Raw genomic sequence first — 25,912 nt, forward strand, 5'->3', positions numbered from 1 at the left:
TCTAGGAGACAGAACGCGTCTCCTTCCTGAGTGGTATGACGGCTGCGTGGTCCCGTGGTGTTTATACTTGCGTACTATTGTTTATACAGATGAACGTGGTACCTTCAGGCATTTGGAAATTGCTCCCAAGGATGAACCAGACTTGTGGAGGTCTACAATTTATTTTCTGAGGTCTTGGCTGATTCCTTTAGATTTTCCCATGATGTCAAGCAAAGAGGCACTGAGTTTGAAAGTATGCCTTGAAATACATCCACAGGTACACCTCCAATTGACTCAAATAATTTCAATTAGCCTATCAGAGGCCTCTAAAGCCATGACATATTTTTCTGGAATTTTCCAAGCTGTTTAAAGACACAGTCAACTTAGTGTTTGTAAACTTCTGACCCACTGGAATTGTGATGCAGTGAATTGTAAGTGAAATAATCTGTCTGTAAACAATTGCTGGAAAAATTACTTCTGTCATGCACAAAGTAGATGTCCTAACCGACTTGCTAAAACTATAGTTTGTTAACAAGAAATTTGTGGAGTGGTTAAAAAAGACAAGTTATAATGAATTTAAACAAAGTGTATGTAAACTTCCGACTGCAACTGTATTGATGTATGTATGTATGTATGTATGTATGTATGTATGTATGGGGGGCGCGCGCAATTTCCTGACCCAAATATGACTACTTGGTCATTTCTAAGGTCATAAAACCCCTTATGAATATGTTTTAGTTTGTTTACCAAAGTAATTGATTACTTTCTGTAAGTTATTCACCTCTAAAACAATTAAGTTAGCGACAACACTAGATGCCCAGATCCGCTATCTAGCTCAAGAACTAGCTTGTCTAACGTTACATGGAAACTTCCAGAACCAAAGGAAAAGAAATGGAGAAAACATCAGTTGGACAATTAACAGCAAACAATGGTATGGTTTCAGGTACTCCTCTTCAGAATGTAACTGTGGGAGGAAATACTGCTATGGGTGATGAACATTTGGTGAACACAGACAACAATGGTCACAACTTGCGTCTAGTCCCCAGCTCGGGCCGTTACCTTACGACCCCGGCACTCCAGTCAAGCCCCAGGGGAAAAGGATGAGAGGCCAAGAGGGTATGTCACTTCTTGAGATGCAGAACAATATTCTAATGCTTTTGACAGCAAAGATAGATGAAAGGGAGAATACGATGAAAATTGAGGCCATGAAAATAATCTGACTATCTTTGAAGAAGTGAAAACCCTCAAAAGCGACATGAAGAAAGTGGAAGTTATCTGTCAGGAAAATGAAAAGAAAGTGGCTGAACTCGAGCAAAAGTTGAATTTAGGCGGAGAGATACCAGCGCAGAGGTGGAACCTGAGGCTCCATGGAATACCAGAGCAGGCGGGTATGGACATCAAATGCAGAGTTGTTGACATCTGTGGAGCTGTCATTCCCGATCAAGACAACAGACAGAGGACAACCGTCATCCGGTTCACCAACAGATCTACACGGGATCATCTCTGGAGGCGAGCGAAGAATTGTGAGTTCCTCATCGAGCAAAAATTGAGGTTCACGGAGGATCTGACCTCAGTGGACAAAGTGACACGAGAGAAAATGTGGCCGATGATGGCTGCAGCTCGAAAGGCAGAGAACGTCATTTTTCTGTTTGTGCAAGTGTGTGATCATCGAATGGAAAGAAATGCAGACAAATCGGAACATTTGAGAGAGAGCCAGAGTCTATTTCGGACAGAACTGGTAGGCCTAAAAACGGCCTAATTTCCAGGTGAAAAGCAGCCTTTTATTATAAAAAATATACACAAACATTTGAATGAGAAAAGGCTGACTTGAGGACTGGTAAACTAAACATTAATTTCGTAATTTACTCAAATGTCTATTTTCCTGTATTTCAAACGGTTCTTTCTACAAGAGACTCATGCTTGTTCTTCCGATTGAGCTTTTTGGACAAATCAAGGGGATAACAATATCTGGTTATTATATGGCAACAACCACTCTGTAGCTGTAGCAGTTTTAAGAGGTGCATCAGTAGTAAGACTCACCACTCTGGACGCTGGTTAATTTTAACAGTGAATTATTTTTTATTAGGGAATATTTATGCATCCAACAACAACAAAAAACAAAAGGATAATATTTCAAGAATTTGAAGAGATTAATAATATAGGTGTATTTCAGAATATCAAAATGATCTTAGGTGGACATTTTAATTTTGTATCTAATGTGATGATTGACAGATAACAGATGCTAACAGATCCAGCATTGTTAATCCTGAGTTAAATAATCTATGTCTTGGTCTTGGATTAGTCGATATTTGAAGATCGAAATATCCTGATAAAAAGGACTTCACTTGGAGTAACAAGGACATGTCCAGACAGTCAAGAATTGACTTCTGGTTGATTTCTAATTCATTAGATAATACTGTAGTCAAGGTATCCATTGAACCATCAATTCTTACTGATCATTGTAATATTTGTGTTGTGGAGAAATGACCAGGCAGGAGACGGGAGTACAGTTAGTACAGTTAGATCTGAAGTTATTAAACCGAATCGGAGTTATTGGAAACTCAGTAGTAGATAGTTGATAGTTTCAAGACGGATGCCAAAGATGTTATACAAGAAAATTGGAGGAAACCCCAACTATTTAAGTCTTATGGAAAATATTGTGAATTAATGAAGTATGAAATAAAACTAACATCCAGGAAGAGAGGTAAAGAAATTGCTGAACATAAAAGATTGAGTGAAGATAAACTTGTTAAGGAAATCCTTTCTCTAATCTCTATGGAGGACCTTGATGAAGAAGGAAAGGTCAGTTATTCTCTTTACAACTAGAAATGGACTGAATGTATGAAGAGAGAAAGCAAAAGGTGCATTTGTAAGATCAAGAAGAAGAAGGTTGGAGGAAGGTGAAAAAAAACACAAAATATTTTTACAATTTAGAGAGAAAAACTAATGAATTTACATCTATTCATAAACTTAATATAAACTCAGCAAAAAAATTTACATCCTCTCACTGTCAACTGTGTTTATTTTCAGCAAACTTAACATGTGTAAATATTTGTATGAACATAACAAGATTCAACAACTCAGACATAAACTGAACAAGTTCCACAGACTATTTTATTTAATTCACCTTTATTTAACCAGGTAGGCCAGTCGGGAACAAGTTCTCATTTACAACTGCAACCTGGCCAAGATGAAGAAAAGCAGTGCGACACAAACAGCAGAGTTACACATGGGATAAACAATCGTACAGTCAATAACACAATAGAAAAATCTGTATACAGTGTGTGCAAATGAAGTCAGGAGGTAAGGCAATAAATAGGTCAACAGTGGCGAAGTAACTACAATTTAGCAATTTACACTGGAGTGATATATGTGCAGATGAGGATGTGCAAGTAGAAATACTGGTGTGCAAAAGAGCAGAAAAACAAATATGGGGATGAGGTAGGTAGTTGGTTGGATGGACTATTTACAGATGGTCTGTGTTCAGCTGCAGCGATCGGTAAGCTGCTCTGACAGCTGACGTTTAAAGTTAGTGAGGGAGATATAAGTCTCCAACTTAAGTGATTTTTGCAATTCGTTCCAGTCATTGGCAGCAGATAACTGGAAGGAAAGACAGCCAAAGGAGGTGTTGGATTTGGGATGACCAGTGAAATATACCTGCTGGAGGGTGTGCTACGGGTGGGTGTTGCTATGGTGACCAGTGAGCTGAGATAAGGCAGAGCTTTACCTAGCAAGGATTTATAGATGACCTGGAGGCAGTGGGTTTGGCGACGAATATGTAGTGAGGACCAGCCAACGAGAGTAGGTCACAGTGGTGGGTAGTATATGGGGCTTTGGTGACAAAACGGATGGCACTGTGACAGACTACATCCAATTTGCTGAGTAGAGTGTTGGAGGCTATTTTGTAAATGACATCGCCGAAGTCGATGATCGGTAGGATATTCAATTTCACGAGGGTATGTTTGGCAGCATGAGTGAAAGAGGCTTTGTTGCGAAATAGGACGCCGATTCTAGATTTAACTTTGGATTGGAGATGCTTAATGTGAGTCTGGAAGGAGAATTTACAGTCTAGCCAGACACCTAGGTATTTATAGTTGTCCACATGTTCTAATTTAGAACCGTCCAGAGTAGTGATGCTAGTCGGGCGGGCGGGTGCAGTGATTGGTTGAAGAGCATGCACTTTGTTTTACTAGCATTTGAAAGCAGTTGGAGGCCACGGAAGGATGTGTTGTATGGCGTTGAAGCTCGTTTAGAGGTTTGTTAAAACAGTGTCCAAAGAAGGGCCAGATGTGTACAGATTGGTGTCGTCTGTGTAGAGGTGGATCAAAGAATCACCCGCAGCAAGAACGACATCATTGACATATACAGAGAAAAGAGTCGCCCCGGGAATTGAATCCTGTGGCACCCCCATAGAGACTGCCAGAGTTCTGGACAACAGGCCCTCTGATTTGACTCACTGAACTCTCTGCCAATAAGAACATGGTGATTGACAGAGTCAAAAGCTTTGACCAGGTCGATGAAGACTTCTGCACATGGCCTTTTAATGATGGCGGTTATGATATCGTTTAGGACCTTGAGTGTGGCTGAGGTGCACCCATGACCAGCTCGGAAACCAGATTGCATAGCGGAGAAGGTACGATGGGTTTCGAAATTGTTGGTGATCTGTTTGTTCACTTGGCTTTCGAAGACTTTAGTAAGGCGTTTGTTTGGGTGTAGAGTGTCTCCCCCTTTGAAGAGGGGGATGACCGTGGCCGCTTTCCAATCTTTAGGAATCTCAGACGATACGAAAGAGAGGTTGGACAGACTAGTAATTCGGGTTGCAACATTAGCAGCAGATTATTTTAGGAAGAGAGGGTCCAGATTGTCTAGCCCAGCTGATTTGTAGGGATCTAGATTTTGCAGCTCTTTCAGAACATCAGCTGTCTGGATTTGGGTGAAGGAGAAGCGGGGTGGGGGTGGGCTTAGGCCAGTTGCTGCAGCGGGTGCAGATCTGTTTGCCGGGGATAGGGTAGCCAGGTGGAAAGCATGGCCACCAGTAGAGAAAAGCTTTTTGAAATTCTCAATTATTGTGGATTTATCAGTGGTGACAGTGTTTCTTAGTCTCAGTGCTGGAAGGAGGTGCTCTTATTTTCCATGGACTTTACAGTGCTGCAGGACATGTGACTAACAGAAATGGAATAATGTGTCCCTGAACAAAGGGGGGCAAAATTAAAAGTAACTGTCAGTATCTGGTGTGGCCCCCAGCTGCATTAAGTACTGCAGTGCATCCCCTCCTCATGGACTGTACCTGTTACCCCACTCTTCCACCAAGGTACCTGCAAGTTCCCAGACATTTCTGGGGGAATGGCCCTAGCCCTCACCCTCCGATCCAACAGGTCCCAGACATGCTCAATGGGATTGAGATCCGGGCTCTTCGCTGTCCATGGCAGAACATTGACATTCCTGTGTTGCAGGAAATTACCCACAGAACGAGCAGTATGGCTGGTGGCATTGTCATGCTGGAGGGTAATGTCAGGATGAGCCTGCAGGAAGGGTACCACATGAGGGAGGAGGATGTCTTCCCTGTAACGCACAGCATTGAGATTGCCTGCAATGACAACAAGCTCAGTCCGATGATGCTGTGACACACCGCCCCAGACCATGACTTACATCAGGTCGACAGGCCCTCAGTCCAGCCTCTCTCAGCCTATTGCGGACAGTCAGATGGAGGGATTGTGTGTTCCTGGTTTAACTCAGGCAGTTGTTGTTGCCATCCTGTACCATTCCTGCAAGTGTGATGTTTGGATGTACCGATCCTGTGCAGGTGTTGTTACACGTGGTCTGCCACTGCGAGGACAATGAGCTGTCCGTCCTGTCTCCCTGTAGCACTGTCTTAGGCGTCTCAGAGTACGGACATTGCAATTCATTGGCCTGGCTACATCTGCAGTCCTCATGGCTCCTTGCAGCATGCCTAAGGTTTGTACATCAGGCCTACAAGCACTCAGTCCAGCCTCTCTCAGCCTATTGCGGACAGTCTGAGCACTGATGGAGGGATTGTGCGTTCCTGGCATAACTCGGGCAGTTGTTGTTGCCATCCTGTACCTGTCCCGCAGGTGTGATATTCGGATGTACCGATCCTGAGCAGGTGTTGTTACACGTGGTCTGCTTCTGCGAGGACGATCAGCTGAGTTTAGTAATACATTTTTTTCTTTATTGGGGTGAAGGTGCCGCCACTGCTCATGAACTACTGGCTAAAAATATACTGGTGTACCGGAGAATCACTTTCATTCAGAGCCATTCAGTGGCTAGCCACGTTATTAACATAATTTTATCAGGTTCCCATGAAGCAATTGTAATGACAGTCCACCACAACATACCAGAGTTTCCTAGTTAGTAAAGGGTAGTATTCTGTGTTTAATTTCATTGTGTATTAAAAACACATTTTGAGATCATTGTTAGGGGATTTCAGCAGTGGTTAGAAGGGGGAATTGGGCTTCCCTGGAAAATGTTGTCTGAGGTTGCAACAGTAACCAAAGGGGGCAGGGCTTAGCGAAGGGTCTGTTGTGGTCATTGGTGTGTGATAGGATCTAATTGATGTTTCTTTGGTTTTGTCATTCAACAATGATGACAGCCTCACTGTATCCTTTAGTGCTTTATAATAACTGTAGTAGTTATGACTGGTTATTCATGTGAAAATATTTTGGACCTGTCTATCGTGTACCTATTGACCCACTTTAAAAAAAAAAATCCTTAAACTGAAGTACACATCCAATTCCAATGTTGTGTAGGTTACTGTATTATTGGTGAGTCGTAAAGTTTAACTGTAAAGCTCATATGATAGTCTATTTGGGGAATATATGGCACCGTTTTACTGTAATCCAATTACATGGGGATTTTCTCATGCAGAATCTGGTGTAGTAGAATCCATAAAAAGCTCTGCTCATTTCCCCCAAAGTGTATTTTCTCTACTACTACCACATTGGGAAGCAGCAGCCATTGTTTTGCTCTGTGTGACCCCTGCATGTCTCTCTCCATACATTGGTAATGCATTCTGCTGATTATAGGCATTCTCGAGTCAATATCTGCCCCAAATTGTTAATAATGTCAGTGTTATTTATCAATTCGCTTATTTTTGGGTGAAATAAAGACTTATGTCTGCTCTCGATGGCATTACTACTGCTGCTGTTGCTACTGTTGCTGCTGTTTCCTCCAAGAGAAGCTCCATTGCCATGGTTGCACGGCTTCCTCTGCTCCTATTGGCTCCTCGTTGCTATAAGTTACGGAGCTGTCTTGCCATGAATCTCATTGAGAGATTGCGTCAGGAGAACTGGCCTCCTATAATGGAGCAATAAAGGTAGTGATAGATCTGTGTGTACGTATGTACACGTACTCATGTTGCTGCTTCTAAGAGAGCACACACACAGACACACACACCAACATTAAACACACACGCTTGAGTGTCCTGGTTTTGTATTTGACAGGGTCTAGGGTTCCTAAACCCACTTATTAGAGGATGTATTCATCTAAGAGGAAGAGCCACCATAGACATTGGTTCAATATGAGCCTACCAGGAACATTAGTTCATTTCAGTCAATCTAGGAAACTAATAAGTTCCTTTCATTAAATAAAATATCCTCATAGAAAATAATAATTGAACATTTAATTTAATTTGCTTTTGTATTTTAACTTTTTGCTATATAGTTTCTTGTTAAGCGTGTTCATCGTTAAGTGCTCTATGACAAATGACTTTGTGAAGAGAACGCATCAAAAAATATGTTTCTTATATATTTTCTATATTAAGATGAGATTACGATGATAAGAGTGATATAGCAGTAGTCAGTGACATTAGTAATGTAGATAATAAAGGTGGTATTGATGTTGTAGGCCTAGGTGTTAAAGGTAATAGACAGGATGACGTATTAGGTGACGCAGTGCCCTCTTCAATAATTGTCCTCCTGGGACAAGAGCCCTTAAACAACACACTACACTGACATGCTCAGGCACTGCCACAGATTCACATTGCTTACCTGCGGGAGGTTGACATGGAAGGGGAGCTGAGGGTTGAGAAGAGGGGAGGGGGGAACAGTGGGAGAGCGGGTGTTCCTCTCAACTTGGAGGCCTGGCCAGCCCTTCATGGATGGTTTCTCAGAGCGATAAGCAGTTCCTCCCATCAGATGGAGCCTGCCTTGTGCCTTCCATGAAAAATGTATGTATGGGGCCTGGTGGCGAAGCCGGGCGAGACAAGGGGAGGTGACCCGGGACTCAGCTGCACCTCTGTGGCCTCTCATTGAATCCCATGTGAGCCAGCTCTAAGCCAGCCTAGTATACCAGATTCACCCTGGCTCCGGCAGGTCACAGCCAAACACACACAGCACTGCCAGGGAGGGACGCCAGGCTACCTATACTGTTCCTACTGTACACAGAAGCTAACAATTACATATCTACCAACTGTAAAAAGTGCCTAACACTTTAAAGTACACAAACTTTAAATGTGGGCCATGTACTGTATTGTGCATACTAAGAGACGTATATGCGTACTGTACACACACAGGCTACTTGAATATAGTGCAAGTGCTTGCACAACAATCATACATCACCAATTTCTATGAAAATGTTTGATATTTAAACCAAGGAAAAAACAGCATAAATTGCATCAAGGACTTGGCAACAGAAATTGTGGAATTGGCATGATTTCAGAGAAATGCCATTGGAAACCTGTATCATATTGAGTGTATTAGACAAGAGTGTATCAGTGAAAAATCTGTCCCTGTTTTATTTTGTAAAACGTAATGTAAGGCATTTGAGCTAATTGTTTTCTTTACGACGACAATCCTCATTGATTATTCATGTGATGCTGGTAGACAGCACAACATTCTATCTCTATTCTGTGGAGGGAACATCAAAATAGAATATCTACTTAGACATCCCTCTGCACTGCAGGTAAAACACATAAAACACTCACTAGGAACTTCACCAGCGCTGTTCCCAATAGGGAGAGCATTAATGCATGACTGTTGGGGGGGTCAAGGGCTATTATTCAGACTACGTTGTTATTGACATCAATGGGCGTGGGTGGGGGGGGCAAGAAGAGTAGAGGTGTCTAATGCACATTCTAGCTTACCACTGATGCAGATCAATTAACATGTCTTCTCTATCGTAATGCGGTAGTTGACCCTCATTGTAACAGCTGTGTTTATGTCATTATCTACCTGTCTGAAACACATTCACACACTTGATTGCTGACTGGCGCTAGTGAGTGTTTTTCTGTGTGTGTTTCAGAAAGGGAGATGTACAGTGTACGTGGTACACAGGTGCCCCCCCCACGCTCCCCCAGCTGAAGGAAGCACTGTTCCCCTTCCCCTGACCTTCAGCCTCTTATTGTCTTTAATTAAGAACCCTTTCGTTTAAATGGTCTGGGCACTGCCAAGCAACACAGAGTGATTGGGCAATCAGGGAGTGTGTCATTGCTGATTTAGAGGTTGCGCGTGTTTGGGGGTGGGAGGGATGGGAAAGATGGCGACTGGCTGAGACAGAGCGTTACCATTGCCTTTATAGTCCGATCACACAGGATAAAGACATTAGATCAACGTCAAATTGTGATTATGATTTGAATTTTCCCTAGTACTTTATATCCATGCTGGTTTGACTGATCTCTGTATGATGTCATTCGACACGTTTTGTAATGTAATCGTAAGAGTTATGTGTCGCTTCCTAGAGAACATATTGGAGGCTACATGACATGTCACTCCCAGTAACTACTGCGTCTCCTCCAGTGACAGACACTGCATTTTCAAGAGATCACCTGTTGTTTCGTGCTTCACAGGAAAGCTTCATGAGAGAGATTAATGTATCACCTTTTTCCATCCTTTCCAAGTGGTTCTCGTAGTGTATCAAACAGCAGAGGAAACTCATGTTTTTCTTATCTGGAGTGTGTGTCTGTTCTGTAGAATGTCAAAGAAATGGAAAGAGCTTTTGTTTTAACCATCTCTCTCCCTCTCTCCCCCTCTCTCTCTCTCTCTCTCTCTCTCTCTCTCTCTCTCTCTCTCTCTCTCTCTCTCTCTCTCTCTCTCTCTCTCTCTCTCTCTCTCTCTCTCTCTCTCTCTCTCGCTCTCACTCTCACTCTCTGCAGTACCTTGGACGATGAGGGCAGCAACCTCCGCCAACAGAAGCTAGACAGACAGGTAAGTCTCCCATGTCCCTGTACTGTACCAGAGTAGAGCAGCTCAGCCACTTATTGATATGAACCTCATCTGTTGTTCCTTGGCTGGTAGAGGAGCCTGTAGTGTGAGGAAAAGCGAGGAAGAATACACTCTACAGCGGGGTTGCACAATAATTGCTCAATTTCTGTGAACTAGAAAGTTCACACACCTGGTTTTCATGGTAGAAAATAATTCCATCTCTGATTATTCCTTTCCTTCCAGTTCTCTGCTGCCAATGACTGGAACGAATTGCAAAAATCGCTGAAGCTGGAGTCTTATATCTCCCTCTCTAACTTTAAGCATCAGCTATCAGAGCAGCGTACCGATCACTGTACCTGTACACAGCCAATCTGTAAATAGCACACCCAACTACCTCATCCCCATATTGTTACTTATCCTCTTGCACTTTTGCACCCCAGTATCTCTACTTGCACATCATCATCTACACATCTATCACTCCAGTGTTAATGCTAAATTGTAATTATTTCACCTCCATGGCCTATTTATTGTCTTACCTCCCTACTCTTCTACATTTGCACACACTGAGACACACAGACTTTTCTATTGTATTATTGACTGTACATTTGTTTATGTGTAACTCTGTGTTGTTTTTGTCGCACTGCTTTGCTTTATCTTGGCCAGGTCGCAGTTGTAAATGAGAACTTGTTCTCAACTGGCATACCTGGTTAAAAAAAATCTATATATTTTTTAAGGCAGGGATCAAAGCCAGCTTATCTGGCTAATTGTTTTTTAAGGAGATCAGTGTTATACTTAAGCAATAAGGCCAGAGGAGGTGTGGTATACAGCTATTAGCTGTGGTATATTGGCCATATACCACAAACCCCCAAGGTGCCTTATTGCTATTATAAACTGGTTACCAACGTATTTAGAACAGTAAAAAAAGAAAAGAAATCATACCCGTGGTATAGGGTCTGATATACTACGGCTTTCAGCCAATCAGCATTCAGGGCTCAAACCACCCAGTTTATAATGTGTAATAATGTGCTATCAGAAGTGTATTATGCCAATCAGCCTTTGTCACTTCTGTGCTGTTTTGATGTCCATGATACATGATAAAGATGTTTAGCAAAGTGATGTCTCAGACCTGACCAGCGTAGAAAATGGCGTCGACAGCAGTGACACACTCAAGAGACTCATTGATTAACATATTTTCATCAGCCCTGTGTAATTCCATCAAGATACTGGGTTACATCAGCAACCTCTCCCTACATGTTACATTTATTGCATTTCCTGAAATGTAATGTAGGAACAAATTGCAGGAGATTATTTTCCAAATGATGATCTGAGGCTAATCGTAGTGGATTAAAGGGATAGACAGGAGATTAGGGTTTACGGTACTACATTAACATAAACCAAATCAGCAGAGAGACTTTCAAGCATTTAAGTTAACACTACTCCACACTGCTTACACAAATCAATCTGCAATGCTTTCTGAGGATTAAAAGTCAGGAAATGGTTGGAGATGCTAATTGTTAAGTGATCTAATAAACATGGGAGTGGTTTTAATGAACATTGCAAAACTCTCTCACCTATATGATGTGCAAGTGATGTCATCCTACGTCATTCTTCCAGGTCCTATCCCCTAATCCTTGAATGGGTTTGATGATTATGTCATCAAATTTGTGAAAACAGAAAGTGAAAATAACACCTTTTTTTGTTTTGTATTCTAGCACTTTGGATTTGAAATGATACAATGACTATGAGGTTAAGATGCAGACTGTCAGCATTAATTTGAGGGTATTTTCATCCATATCGTGTGAACCGTTTATAAATTACAGCACTTTTTGTACATTATTGGGACAAATTGACTTGTGTATTAACGTAGTAGAACATTGAGTATTTGGTCCCATTTTCATAGCCCACAATGACTACATCAAACTTGTGACGCTACAAATTTGTTGGATACTTTTGCTGTTTGTTTTGGTTTTGTTGCAGATTATTTTGTTCCCAATAGAAATTAATGGTAAATAATGTATTGTGTCATTTTGGAGTCACTTTTATTGTAAGTAAGAATAGAATATGTTTCTAAACATTTCTACATTAATGTGGATTCTACCATGATTATAAGTAGTCCTGAATTAATCTGAATAATGATGAGTGAGGTAATTACAGATGCGCAAATTGTGCGTCTAACTTTCTCACTCATCATTATTCACGATTCATTCAGGTCTCAATACTTTGGGTCCCCTAAAATGGGGGGGGACTATGTACAAAAAGTTATGCAATTTCTAAATGGTTTATCCGATATGGATGCAAATACCCTCAAATTAAAGCTGACAGTCTGCACTTCAACCTCAGTCATTGTATAATTTCAAATCCAAAGTGATGGAGTACAGAGCCAAACAACAACAAAATTGTCACTGTACCAATGCTTTTGGAGCTCACTGTATATCAAGTTATATTTCTGTTTGTGGATTAATTTACTTCTGCGAGAGGCCTTTTATGACGTTTTTGCGCTGAAGCAATTGTGCTACGTTTTTACCCATTGAACACTGTTCAAAAACATCTTACTGGAAAACTACGCATCACTTTCATACCGTATTGTGGTTAGGGCTGGCATAATTACTGTAAAACTATGCATCACTTTCATACCGTATTGTGCTTAGGGCTGGCATAATTACTGTAAAACTATGCATCACTTTCATACCGTATTGTGCTTAGGGCTGGCATAATTACTGTAAAACTATGCATCACTTTCATACCGTATTGTGCTTAGGGCTGGCATAATTACTGTAAAACTATGTATCACTTTCATACCGTATTGTGCTTAGGGCTGGCATAATTACTGTAAAACTACGCATCACTGTCATACCGTATTGTGCTTAGGGCTGGTATAATTACTGTAAAACTACGCATCACTTTCATACCGTATTGTGCTTAGGGCTGGTATAATTAAAACTGTCAAAACTACGCATCACTTTCATAAAACTACGTATCACTTTCATACCGTGCTTAGGGCTGGTATAATTACTGTAAAACTACGCATCACTTTCATACCGTATTGTGCTTAGGGCTGGCATAATTACTGTAAAACTACGCATCACTTTCATACCGTATTGTGCTTATGGCTGGCATAATTACTGTAAAACTACGCATCACTTTCATACCGTATTGTGCTTAGGGCTGGCATAATTACTGTAAAACTACGCATCACTTTCATACCGTATTGTGCTTAGGGCTGGCATAATTACTGTAAAACTACGCATCACTTTCATACCGTATTGTGGTTAGGGCTGGCATAATTACTGTAAAACTACGCATCACTTTCATACCGCATTGTGCTTAGGGCTGGCATAATTACTGTAAAATTACGCATCACTTTCCTACCGTATTGTGCTTAGGGCTGGCATAATTACTGTAAAACTGTGTGACTGACACTTATGGATGAAGACCATCATGAAAATAAAACAACCTTCAAACCCATCAAAAAATTGTATTCTATTTTTTTGGGTGGAATGAACAGCTGACTGAAGACGGGACTGCCGGGCATTTGTAGCTTTGTAAGAACCATCCTGATCACTGCAGCTCTGCAGTGGCCTGCTGGTATTCACTCAGGGAGTTCCCGTTGGGCTCACACAGTGTGATTTTAGTGACAGAGGAGATAGACAGCATTATAGTCTCTACCAGTGCTGCAGACGGTTCTGTTTGTCTGTGTATCTCTGTAGATTTTCTGCAGAATTGACCAGGTCCCTCTTGCAAAACCATTTGTCATGTTCAGTAATGGGACATACTGGTCAAATAGATTATGGTTGCATTGGTTTGAGCCTTGAGTTTGAGGTTTTGGTTATGTGATTGTCTTTACTGTGAGTCTATTATCCATGAAACTCCCATGGCTTGGTCACTCAATAGCTGAGGACAGAATTACCATTAATGCTCAGCTGCTTTGCATATGAAGACAGAAGGATCTGAGGCTGATGGGATTTCCGCATAACACAATAATTTGGATATCCACTCTAGCTTCTCCCTCATGTGGGTGCTAGCAAGCGTGCTAGGTATCAACAGCCAATCCAGTAGGGGCTGGAAGCTATCGTGAGCTTTGATTGGTTCATAGTGTCGCGATATCACAGAGTATTTGTATAAAGTTCAGCTTTCCCCAACTTTGGTGACGCCCTGTTCATGCTCCCTTGCCCATGCTCGCATCGCCCAACGTTCCCCTCGTCCACTTCACTTCCCTCCATTGAAAAGGAATGGGGCACTGTTGTTTCATTGGCCCTAATGTGTTATTTGGAAATACATTGTAAGGTTGTTCAGCATGACATGTACAGTATGACCTCCATCATGTGTTCTTGCTATAGAACTTAAGGAGCCTGTGATTGCATCAATTTGGCAAAGACTGAAGGAAAGCTCAAACCAACCGTCCATCTGCTGTAACCACACCACTTTATCATTTTATTCTCAGAGTAGATCTGTTTTAAAGGAATTGTTTGTTAAATAACATAATATTAAATGTACTGCTTTTCCACAAAAGACCGAGGAACATATAAAATCAAAGATATTCTATGCAAAAGAAAGATAGACACTTGCTGCTGAACAAACCATTATTTGAATATCAAAGTGGGTATGGATATTCATACTGCATTACTGAGACAGGTACCCAAGTAACAGTGTTCCTTAAGCAGCATTCACATCCAGCTTCAATCCTGAAAAGTCTGTTCCTCGAAATGTTACTGTAGCAAGTTGCATAACCAGTCCTGATGCTGTAGCGATCCAAAAGGTGGCACATGCGATGTTGGTTATTCACCTCCCATGCTTCTCAAATTGTGAATTTCTTGGTAACCTCCTGGCTGTACATGCACTGTCAGGCATTGTGCATGGGAGAAGGACAACATCTTGTTAGTGGAGAGAGAGGAGGCAGAGTAGGAAGAGGAGATAACTTATTAGTTGGTTATTTCACTGTACAGTGACTGGTGATGTTTTGGACAGCCATAGAGCTCCTCCATGGTTCCTCCTGGTTAACTTAGTTCAGGCTTCCTCCTCCTCCACACTCACTGCTAGAGTGTGCTGAGACATTGTGTTCTGGTCATGGCTGAAGTGATGGGCTAAATGACACAATGCCAATTCTCCACCCTTTTCCCAAAGTGTGCACTTGCACACTTCCTATCATGGAAACTCACTCTAGCCAATCCAAATACTTTTCGATTCATTACAGAAAGTGTGCAAGTGCACACTTAGGGAAAAGGGTGGACAACTGGGACACAGACATGGGTTTAGATTAAGGGAACTCTGTACTGGTACAGCAGACAACAGTACAGCAGAGTACAGTCTAGTGGTGTTCCTGCTTCATCAGGGATTCTCTCAATATTTGATGAGCTTCCAGCCCTGGGATCTCCCTCTGTTTGTAAACTTACATAATCTCAGATGACTGCTGACTGCAGCAGGATGGAAGGGATACCCAAGCTGTAGTAATATTTAATGTAGATTTCCACATTGCCAGAGAGATAGAGCTGAGGAGAAACAGATTGGGGCAGTGGTCCTGAAACATTCATTACAGAAGCAGAAGACGTTCCATTTTTCTGGCTCTGAGGAGGTGTTTCTGAGACGGTGCTAAGCGGAGGTTCTCTTGCTCTAGCTTTCTATATTTTTGAACTGAGGGTGTGGAGCTCTAACACTCTGTGCCCTCAGGAGAGCTGAATTTTACAGGAAATTAAAAAGTTTGTGACTGCTCAAAACTAGGATTATGTCGTAAATTTAATTGGCTCATGTGGGAAAAGGAAAGTAATTATTTAGTGTGAAAGTAGGATAATGAATCTGTGCAATGACACAGATTCTACTGAGCTACCGGATAAGGATAAAGGATTTATGTGAGAAAAGAAGAGGTGTGATATGAATTTTTGGTTTGTATGTGTCAGTGTGTGAATGATGTTAGAGAGTTCATATACTGGTCACTTCTGCAGCTGATGGTTCAGGCTTATCTTTGGTCAGTCGTGTGATTAAAGGCCTTCCCACACTGGACATCTTTTACGAATATTACATGTCACACTGTGCGACGTTACCAAATAAAAATCTTGATATCCACCAATGGTGTAAAGTACTTATGTAAAAATACTTTAAAGTACTACTTAAGTTGTTTTTTTAGGTATCTGTACTTTACTGTTTCTATTTTTGACAACTTTTACTCCACTACATTCCTAAAGAAAATAATGTACTTTTTACTCCATACATTTTCCCTGACACCCAAAAGTACTCATTATATTTTGAATGCTTAGCAGGACAGGAACATGGTCCCACTCACACACTTATCAAGAAAACATCCCTACCGCCTCTGATCTGGCGGACTCACTAAACACAAATGCTTCATTTGTAAATTATGTCTGAGTGTTGGTGTGCCCCTGGCTATACAGTGGGGCAAAAAAGTATTTAGTCAGCCACCAATTGTGCAAGTTCTCCGACTTAAAAAGATGAGAGAGGCCTGTAATTTTCATCATAGGTACACTTCAACTATGACAGACAAAATGAGAAAAAATAATCCAGAAAATCACATTGTAGGATTTTTTATGAATTTATTTGCAAATTATGGTGGAAAAGTATTTTAATAAGCCCCACTGTATGTGAATTAAAAATACAAGAAAATCATGCCATCTGGTTTGCTTAATATAAGGAATTTGAAATGATTTATACTTTTACTTTTGATACTTAAGTGTATTTTAGCAATTACATTTACTTTTGATACTTAAGTATATTTAGAACCAAATACTTTTAGACTTTTACGCAAGTAGTATTTTACTGGGTGACTAACTTAATAGACAATTACTCAAGTTATCTTTACTTTTACTCAAGTATGACAATTGGGCATTTTTCCACCACTGACTTCCACCTGTCCAGATTGTATGATTTACTTCGGTTTTGTTTTCACATTCTATGATTGGCTTGCGATGCTGATGCTATGTCAACTGCAGTGGTGTATTGGATTTGCGCATGTTTCACCACCAGTGCAAGCTTCCCTCTATGCGAATGCGTAATGAGTAAAATGAGTTCGAAAAAACTATTTTTTTAAAGACGAATAATTTCAGTTTCACATACAAACTTTATATGTCCGAATTCAGAATCAAATAGGCTTCCCAAAAAGAACATGGTCGCTGTGGTAGAACGTTTATTTTGATTGGTGATTTTGTGTGTTTATCAAAATCCCATCAGGTAAACAAGATTATTAGGGAAATCATTTCTTCTTGCAAAGCAAGTAAACATTTAAATAGAACTGTTATAAGACACGTCTGTCAACTAGTCTGGTTCGGGAAATGGTAAAACAAACAAAATGAAGGCAATCACCCACCTACAGGTGAACGAATTGAGGCAGACACAGTCAGACAGAGGTCAAACTCATGTCACAATGATCTTGTCCTTGATAGGGTGTTCTGTAGCTCATCGTATGAAGACAAGCAGAAATGTAATTTATGTTGGACTGTGGCATGATTGCAGGCTGGGCAGGTGCACATGTTTTTCCAGTAATCAATCTTTAATCTACTGTAGCTCAGGTGATTGGAGGGCCAGAGCGCACAGACATATTTGTTCTCTCAAGGACACAGTCTTGTGTCTTGTTACAGTGAGGGTGCACTGTACATGTGAGACAGTGTTTGTGTGTGTGTTTGTGTGTGGATGAGTTTAACTACACTTGTAGGGACCAGAAGTCCCCACAAGAATAGTAAACAAACAACAATTTGACCATCTGGGGACATTTTGTTATTCCCCACAAGGTCAAATTTTATTTCTAGGGGATTTAGGGTTAGGAGCTAGGGGTAGGTTTAGGGTTAAGGTTAGGGTTAGGGGTTAGGGAAAAATGGATTTTGTGTCCCCACAAGGTTAGTTGAAAAAGAGTGTGTGTGTGAAGGTAAAACATTAGCGTTATAAAATATCTATCCATGTTAATGTATTATATATGACACAATATTAGAAGATATGTTTGTGCATAATACCAAAATAATTGAACACCATTGAAGAGTGTGTGTGTGTGTGTGTGTGTGTGTGTGTGTGTGTGTGTGTGTGTGTGTGTGTGTTTCAGCGAGCTCTCCTAGAGCAGAAGCAGAAGAAGAAGAGACAGGAGCCTCTGATGGTGCAGTCCAACGTGGACGGGCGGTCTCGTGCCCGCAGGACCAAGCAGTGTGAGGAGCAGGCTCCCCTGGTAGAGTCTTACCTCAGCAGCAACAGGAGCACCATCTACCACGGTAAGAGAGCCAGCCAGGATCCTTTCACCACCAGGACCCTATTACCAGGGTAATGTCTCAAATGGCACCCTATTCCCTATAAAGTGCACTACTTTTGGCTAGGCTCTGTATACTACTACTATATATGCTCTGTCCAAAATTAGTGCACTTTATAGGGAATAGGATGTCATTTTGGAAACCCAGGACCCTATCAACAGCTGTTTACCGTAGGAACCCGCTTCCTCTCATCTCTGAGGAAGCTGCTCCAGTGGTGCCGGGCAATTACAGAGATGTCCAGTAATGCTCCGGCATGGGGCCCTTTCAGGGGCTATTCACAGCCATGACCGGGTGGTATTGATCCAGGTTACTCACATAGAGTGCTTGTGAAAGATGGCTGATTGAATTACTGTATCCATGTTCTTGTCCTTATGCGCCGCTCACTGTTTGATCAAGTTTGTCTATTGATTCTTAGCTCCTGGGCCAAAGGAAAACTTTTCTGTCGTGACTTTTTAGTGTTACTTTCTGCTCTGCATAGGTACAATACTGAGATATCTATCAATACCATGTCAAGGTTGGCAAAATAAACATGTAATACTTTATTCATTAAATAACTTTGTGTCTTTGTGTGAGAGAGACTGCAGGATTTACCAGTACATGCCTTTCAACTATAAAACTCTAGTGGTCAGAGCTCTGCAGTAGTCCTTCCAGATAGAGCAGAGATGGTGTTAGTGCTGTGGCGATTGGGCCACTGATCTCCACAGACGGACTTTAGCTACAGTCTTAATCCCCAACTCAGAGTGACTGAGTCTGTGCTCCAGACCATGCATCCACACAGCACAGCCTGGATGGCTGGCTGCTGGAGAGGAAGACAATGCCCAACACAACATAAATCAGGCAATGGGTACAAAAACATAACTGAAAATCCAAATATACCATTAACCACTATTAGGGCAACAATTAAGAAGATTAAAACCATTGGAACTGTGGTAAACTTGCCTGGTAGAGGAAATTTGTAGCTTGTCCCCACGCACAGTGAGGAAGATGGTTCGGTAGGCAGAAAAGTCCAAGGGTCACAGTTGGACAATTACAGAACTTGGTCGCATATTGGGGTCTCCAAATCTACAATTAGATGCCACCTCCATGCCAGTAGGCCATTTGGAAAGGTTGCCATAAAAATGGCTTTATTGAGAGCAACCAACAAATGCAAATGCCTGGAGTTTGCTAAAGGCATTGCCACTTGGATTGGAACCAGGTGCTATGGTCAGATGAGACGAAGATGGAGCTCTTCGGCCACACACACTAGAGGTATGCAGAAAATAACCTCCTACTTATTGTAAAATATGGTAGGAGATCTTTGATGTTATGGGGCTGTGACTTGAACCCCATTGAAAACCTGTGGTTTGAATTGAAGAGGGGAGTCCATAAACACAGACCGAAGGATATCAAGGATCTGGAAACATTCTGTATGGAGGAATGGTCTTAAGATCCCTCCCAATGTGTTCTCCAATCTCATAAAACATTAAAGAAAGCTCAGTGCCATTATCCTCGCAAAGTATTGAAAACAGGTGGTGCCAATAATTTTGACGCCTGTCTTTTAAAGATTTTTTTTATTACTTGTTATACAAAATATTTTTCTCTGAGCAATTGTATTATTATTAAATAACTAATTTTGCATACAATAAATCTCAGTATTTGTATTTATTTCATACAGTATTTTTTCCTCATCTTTATAAAGGGTGCCAATCATTTTGGAGATGACTGTGTATGAAAGCTCCAGAAACAGCTCAGTGCATATGAGTGGAGTGACGTCAATACAAAGTATATGATTCATCTTCCTTCAGTGAGTGTAGATCCTGATGAAAATATTCCCCTCTGACACTAGTCAAACAGCCCCTGCTATACACAGAAGACACGGAAGCTTTGAACTTCTCTGAATGTTTCCCGTTGCAATCTCAGCCACATCCTTCCAAAGATGTCAAAAAGATGCCCTTTGAGCTCATTCAGTACAGCAGCAAACATATGGAGAGAGTCCCTTGATTCATACCTTATGCTTAACAACACACAGATGGCACTACGCTGTTAGTGAAGGAAGCATACGCACTGTTTGGTCTTGATAAAAATAGAATCCCCCTCTCTCTCTCCTGTCCTTATTTTTCACCATCCTTAGATTAACCCCTGTCTTTTCTCTCTTTAGAACTCACATTTTCTTGGCTCTATTTTAAGAATCAATTCAGCACTCACTAAGAGGGATTACGTGTTCTCTGTACCTTTCGTATTTCCATCTGATTAACCTTAAACTGTATGCATTTCCACATCTACAGTATATCCTTCAGACAATATCCATGAAAGGTTAAGTTCAGTATTAAGTGGAAATGCTGTTTCATACAGTCCTATTCCAGCTTTTATTTACGTACCCTATCTGGATTCATTGAAAAATCATATTGCACTTATACTATAAGTGGTACTTTCTGGAATTTTCAAAGAAGTACTGTAGTATGTCATTTCAAAGTATACCATGTACAGTGGCAAGACAAAGTATGTGAACCCTTTGTAATTACCTGGATTTCAGCATAAATTGGTCATAACACTTGATCTGATCTCACAACCATAGACAAACTGTGCTTAAACTAATAACACACAAATTATTGTATTTTTCTTGTCTATATTGAATACATCATTTTAACTTTCACAGTGTAGGTTGGAAAAAGTATGTGAACCCCTAGGCTAATGACTTCTCCAAAAGCTAATTGTAGTCAGTAGTCAGCTAACCTTGAGTCCAAAGAATGAGATGAGATTGGAGATGTTGGTTAGAGCTGCCCTGCCCTATAAAAAACACAACATTTTGAGTTTGCTGTTCACAAGAAGCATTGCCTGATGTGAACCATGCCTTGAACTAAAGAGACCTAAGATGAAGAATTGTTGACTTGTATAAAGCTGGAAATAGTTACAAAAGTATCTCTAAAAACCTTGATGTTCATCAGTCCACTGGAGAAAGTTCAGCACTGTTGCTACTCTCCCTAGGAGTGGCTGTCCTGCAAAGATGACTGCAATAGCACAGCGCAGAATGCTCAATGAGGTTAAGAAGAACCCTAGTGTCAGCTAAAGATTTACAGAAATCCCTGGAACATGCTAACATCTTTGTTGATGAGTCTATGATCCGTTATACACTAAAAAAAGAATGATGTTCATGGGAGGACACCACAGAAGAAGCAACTGCTGTCCAAAAGAAAGATTACTGCACATCTGGGGTTCACAAAAGGATGTTCCACAGCGCAACTGGCAAAATATTCTGTGGACAGATGAAACTAAAGTTGGGTTGTTTGGGAGGAACACACAACACTATGTGTGGAGAAAGAAAGGCACAGCACACCAACATCAAAACCTCATCCGCACTGTAAAGTATGGTGGCGGGAGCATCATGGTTTGTGGCTGCTTTGCTGCCTGGACAACTTGTTATCATCGACAGAAAAATGAACTCTCAAGTTTTATCAAGACATTTTGCAGGAGAATGTTAGGCTATCTGTCCACCAATTGAAGCTCAACCGAAGTTGTGTGATGCAACAGGACAACGACAAAAAACACAGAAGTAAATCAACAACAGAATGGCTTCAACAGAAGAAAATACGCCATCTGGAGTGGCCCAGTCAGAGTCCTGACCTCAATCACTGATTTGAGATGCTGTGGCATGACCTCTAGAGAGCAGTTCACACCAGACATCCCAAAAATATTGCTGAACTGATATAGTTTTGTAAAGAGGAATGGTCCAAAATTACTCCTGACCGTTGTGCAGGTCTGATCCCTAACTACAGAAAATGTTTGGTTGAGGTTATTTCTGCAAAAAGGAGGGTCAACCAGTTATTAAATCCAAGGCATCACATACTTTTCCCACCCTGCACTGTGAATGTTTATGTGGGGTGTTCAATAAAGACATGAAAACGTATAATTGTTTGTGTTATTAGTTTAAGCAGAATGTGTTTGTCTATTGTTGTGGCTTAGATGAAGCTCAGATAACATTTTATGACAAATTTATGCAGAAATCCAGGTAATTCCAAATGGTTCACATACTTTTTCTTGACACTGTAAATAGCATGTTTCTTCTGCTATAAATCAGATTAGCATCCAGTAGATAAATCATAAAGCAGAAAAACCTGGAAAATATTTGTATATTATTGACCGCCCCAAATATAGAGTGACATTGTTAACAGAACATTTTCGGTGGACTAAACTGATTAATTTAACCTAGTTCAGAAACTGACTTCAGGCTCATGCTTATCTGAAACAGAGTATGTCGGCCTACCAGTTGTTAGTTTCCATATATGCTAACAGTAACTTCAGGTCATGAATACAGGTCTCTCCATCTCTCTCTGCTCGGAGCTTTTGAAGCATTTGCTCTATTATTCCCCTTGAAGCTGTTTGGAATAATTGGAAGAGAAATGGGTTCCCCCAATGAGACTGAATGTCTCCGCTGTGACGGGTCTAGGCTCCGAATTTTTACGAGAATAGAGACACACCACTGGATATTCACTGACACTCTGCAAAACAGAGGAGGCTGTATGGGAAATACTAAGGCAACCAAGCAGTTGATAGAATTAAGATAAACATGTTAGAATCAAAGTGCCAATTTCAAGGGACTGTAGCTACAGTATGCATTTGTTATCATCTAATCCAAAAAACATGTTGTTGCTGGGAGGAGTGTGCGCTGTGCATTTGCAATTTTCACAGAGCTAGAACATTCATGACTTGTTGGACATGAGGCGATAAACAGTGTTCTCTCCCAGGCAAGAAAAACGCCTCTGCTGTGTGTCTGCTTCCTATAACCTTGCAAAGTGTCCTCTGCTAACTCTGTCTTTACCTGTTCTTTCTCTTTCCCTATAGGCTAACCTTAACTGACAGTACCCTTCTGTTTAGTCTCTTACTTTTATCTTCATCATTTCCCCCCACCTGCCTGCTAACTCCCTCTGTCCGCTGGCTCCTGCCGTGCCGTACGTAGTGCAAGAAGCTGAACATGAGGAGGTGAAGGTGGTAGCGGACAACCAGGCCCCTCGCTCAGCCAAAAAGGGCAAGGCATCGACCAGCTCCACCCCGCAGACAGGCAGCGGCAAGAAGGAGAGGAAGGGGAAGCACAAAGGTCAGGCTTGCAGTTGCTGCCTCCAGACAGACCGAGAGACAGACAGGCTACAGCAGCATGCATGGTCCTCTCTCTCTGTCTGTTGGCCAACTGTACAGCACGTCTCCATCTGGCTCAGCTCTGTCTTCTACCGTGATGGAAATGAAACGATCCAATTGAAATCCTCAGGTTTTCAATGAGGAGGAAGTTTCATTTCTTGTGCCAGAATGAAATGCACCATGTGAGAGTGTGGTGCAGAGCAAGAGACACCACTTTGGTATCATGTAGAGTAAAACAGATTGCATGTGAAATTAGCTGCATGGCCACCAGACCACGTATTTGTCTCCCAATTGATCTCCTTTGATAGCTGTATTATATTGCTGTATTGTCTTAATGAGTTGAGCTCTAAAAAGTCTATGTTATTATGCCTCTTTCCCCATGCTCCATCAGGTACCTGGCTGTATGCGTCTCATTCACACACTCATCCTTTCAAACCTCCTCAAGCTGGATTGGACTCAGTTCTGTTCATGTTTCTGTCTCTGGTGGCACATAGTGGCATTCTAAAGCTAATCAAGCTGCCCTTACAGAGAAGTGAAGCATGCACTCAGGTGCTAAGTCTGTCCAAAATCTAATCTGAGTAATGATGTTAGAGAAGTCGGTTCTCTCTGCCTGCCAAATAAACACCTTAGTGGCTGCTGAAACGCTCCTTAGCCTTGATACAGACTTCATACGTAAGCAGCATGAATTGAAATGGAAGTGTGAAATTGTGCTCTCTCTCTCACTCACTTTGATGTCTCTCTCAGCTTCAGAGCTTCAATAAGCAAATCAGTATACTGTACAGTATACTGTATGTATTTTGGGCTCCTGAGTGGCGCAGTGGTCTAAGGCACTGCATCTCAGTGCTTGTGGCCCTGGTTCGATTCCAGGCTGTACCAGAACCGGCCGTGATTGGGAGCCCCATAGTGCGGCACACAATTGGCCCAGCGTTATCCAAGTTTGACCGGTGTAGGCCGTCATTGTAAATAAGAATTTGTTCTTAACTGACTTGCCAAGTTAAATTAAAAAATAATTTTTAAAATAACATCAATTGCCAGTGGCTGTCTGAAATGCTTGTTTACGAGCTCTTCCCAACAATGCATATATTTTTTTAATTATTAAAAATAAAAAAAATGAGTCACACAAGATGAATAAGTGAACACAATAATGGGGCTAAACTCAGTAAAAAAAAGAAATGTTCTTTTTCAGGACCCTGTCTTTCAAAGTTAATTAGTAAAAATCCAAATAACTTCACAGATCTTCATTGTAAAGGGTTTAAACACTGTTTCCCATGCTTGTTCAATGAACCATAAACAATTAATGGACATGCACCTGTGGATGGTCGTCAAGACACTAACAGCTTACAGACGGTAGGCAATTTAAGGTCACAGTTATGAAAACTTAGGACACTAAAAGAGTTCTTTCTACGGAATCTGAAAAACACCAAAAGAAAGATGCCCAGGGTCCCTGCTCCTCTGTGTGAACATGTCTTAGGCATGCTGCAAGGAGACATGAGGACTGCAGATGTGGCCAGGGCAGTAAATTGCATTGTCTGTACTGTGAGACGCCTAGGACAGCGCTACAGGGAGACAGGATGGACAGCTGATCGTCCTCGCAGTGGCAGACAACGTGTAACAACCCCTGCACAGGATTGGTAATCCAAACATCACACCTGTGGGACAGGTACAGGATGGCAACAACAACTGCCTGAGTTACACCAGGAACGCAAAATCTCCCCATCAGTGCTCAGACTGTCTGCAATAGGCTTGACTGAGGGCTTGTCGGCCTGATGTAAGGCAGGTCCTCATCAGACATCACCAGCAACAACGTCGCTTTTGGGCACAAACCAACCGTCGCTAGACCAGACAGGACTGGCAGAAAAAGGCTCGCGATCTTGTCTCACCAGGGGGGATGGTCGGATTCGCGTTTTTTTGTCGAAGGAATGAGCGTTACACCGAGGCCTGTACTCTGGAGCGGGATAGATTTGGAGGTGGAGGGTCCGTCATGGTCTGGGGCGGTGTGTGTCAGCATCATCGTACTTAGCTTGTTGTCATTGCAGGCAACCTCAACGCTGTTGCTTTACAGGGAAAACCTCCTCCTCCCTCATGTGGTACCCTTCCTGGAGGCTCATCCTGACATGACCCTCCAACATGACAATGCCACCAGCCATACTGCTTGTTCTGTGCATGATTTCCTGCAAGACAGGAATGTCAGTGTTCTGCCATGGCCAGTGAAGAGCCCGGATCTCAATCCCATTGAGCACGTCTGGGACTTGTTGGATCGGAGGGTGAGGGCTAGGGCCATTCCCCCCAGAAATGTTTGGGAACTTGCAGGTGTCTTGGTGGAAGAGTGGGGTAACATCTCACAGCAAAAACTGGCAAATCTGGTGCAGTCCATGAGAAGGAGATGCACTGCAGTACTTAATGCAGCTGGTGGCCAAACCAGATACTGAC

General features: G+C 41.7%; 1 protein-coding gene across 3 annotated transcripts in view; it reads left to right on the top strand.

Moving 5' to 3' along the window:
- LOC112249603 (tubby protein-like) overlaps positions 1 to 25,912 on the top strand; it is a 124,198-nt gene that overhangs the window by 78,889 nt on the left and 19,397 nt on the right. For 2 of the 3 annotated variants that reach the window (XM_042321155.1, XM_042321157.1), the window contains exons 2-4: positions 10,088 to 10,139; positions 18,175 to 18,337; positions 23,307 to 23,444. In XM_042321155.1, the coding sequence (XP_042177089.1) occupies positions 10,088 to 10,139; positions 18,175 to 18,337; positions 23,307 to 23,444 (353 nt within the window). The remainder of the gene's footprint in view (positions 1 to 10,087; positions 10,140 to 18,174; positions 18,338 to 23,306; positions 23,445 to 25,912) is intronic. The other variant, XM_042321158.1, reaches the window with a different exon arrangement.

This window comes from Oncorhynchus tshawytscha, linkage group LG04, assembly GCF_018296145.1.
Source record: "Oncorhynchus tshawytscha isolate Ot180627B linkage group LG04, Otsh_v2.0, whole genome shotgun sequence".
NCBI lineage: Eukaryota > Metazoa > Chordata > Actinopteri > Salmoniformes > Salmonidae > Oncorhynchus > Oncorhynchus tshawytscha.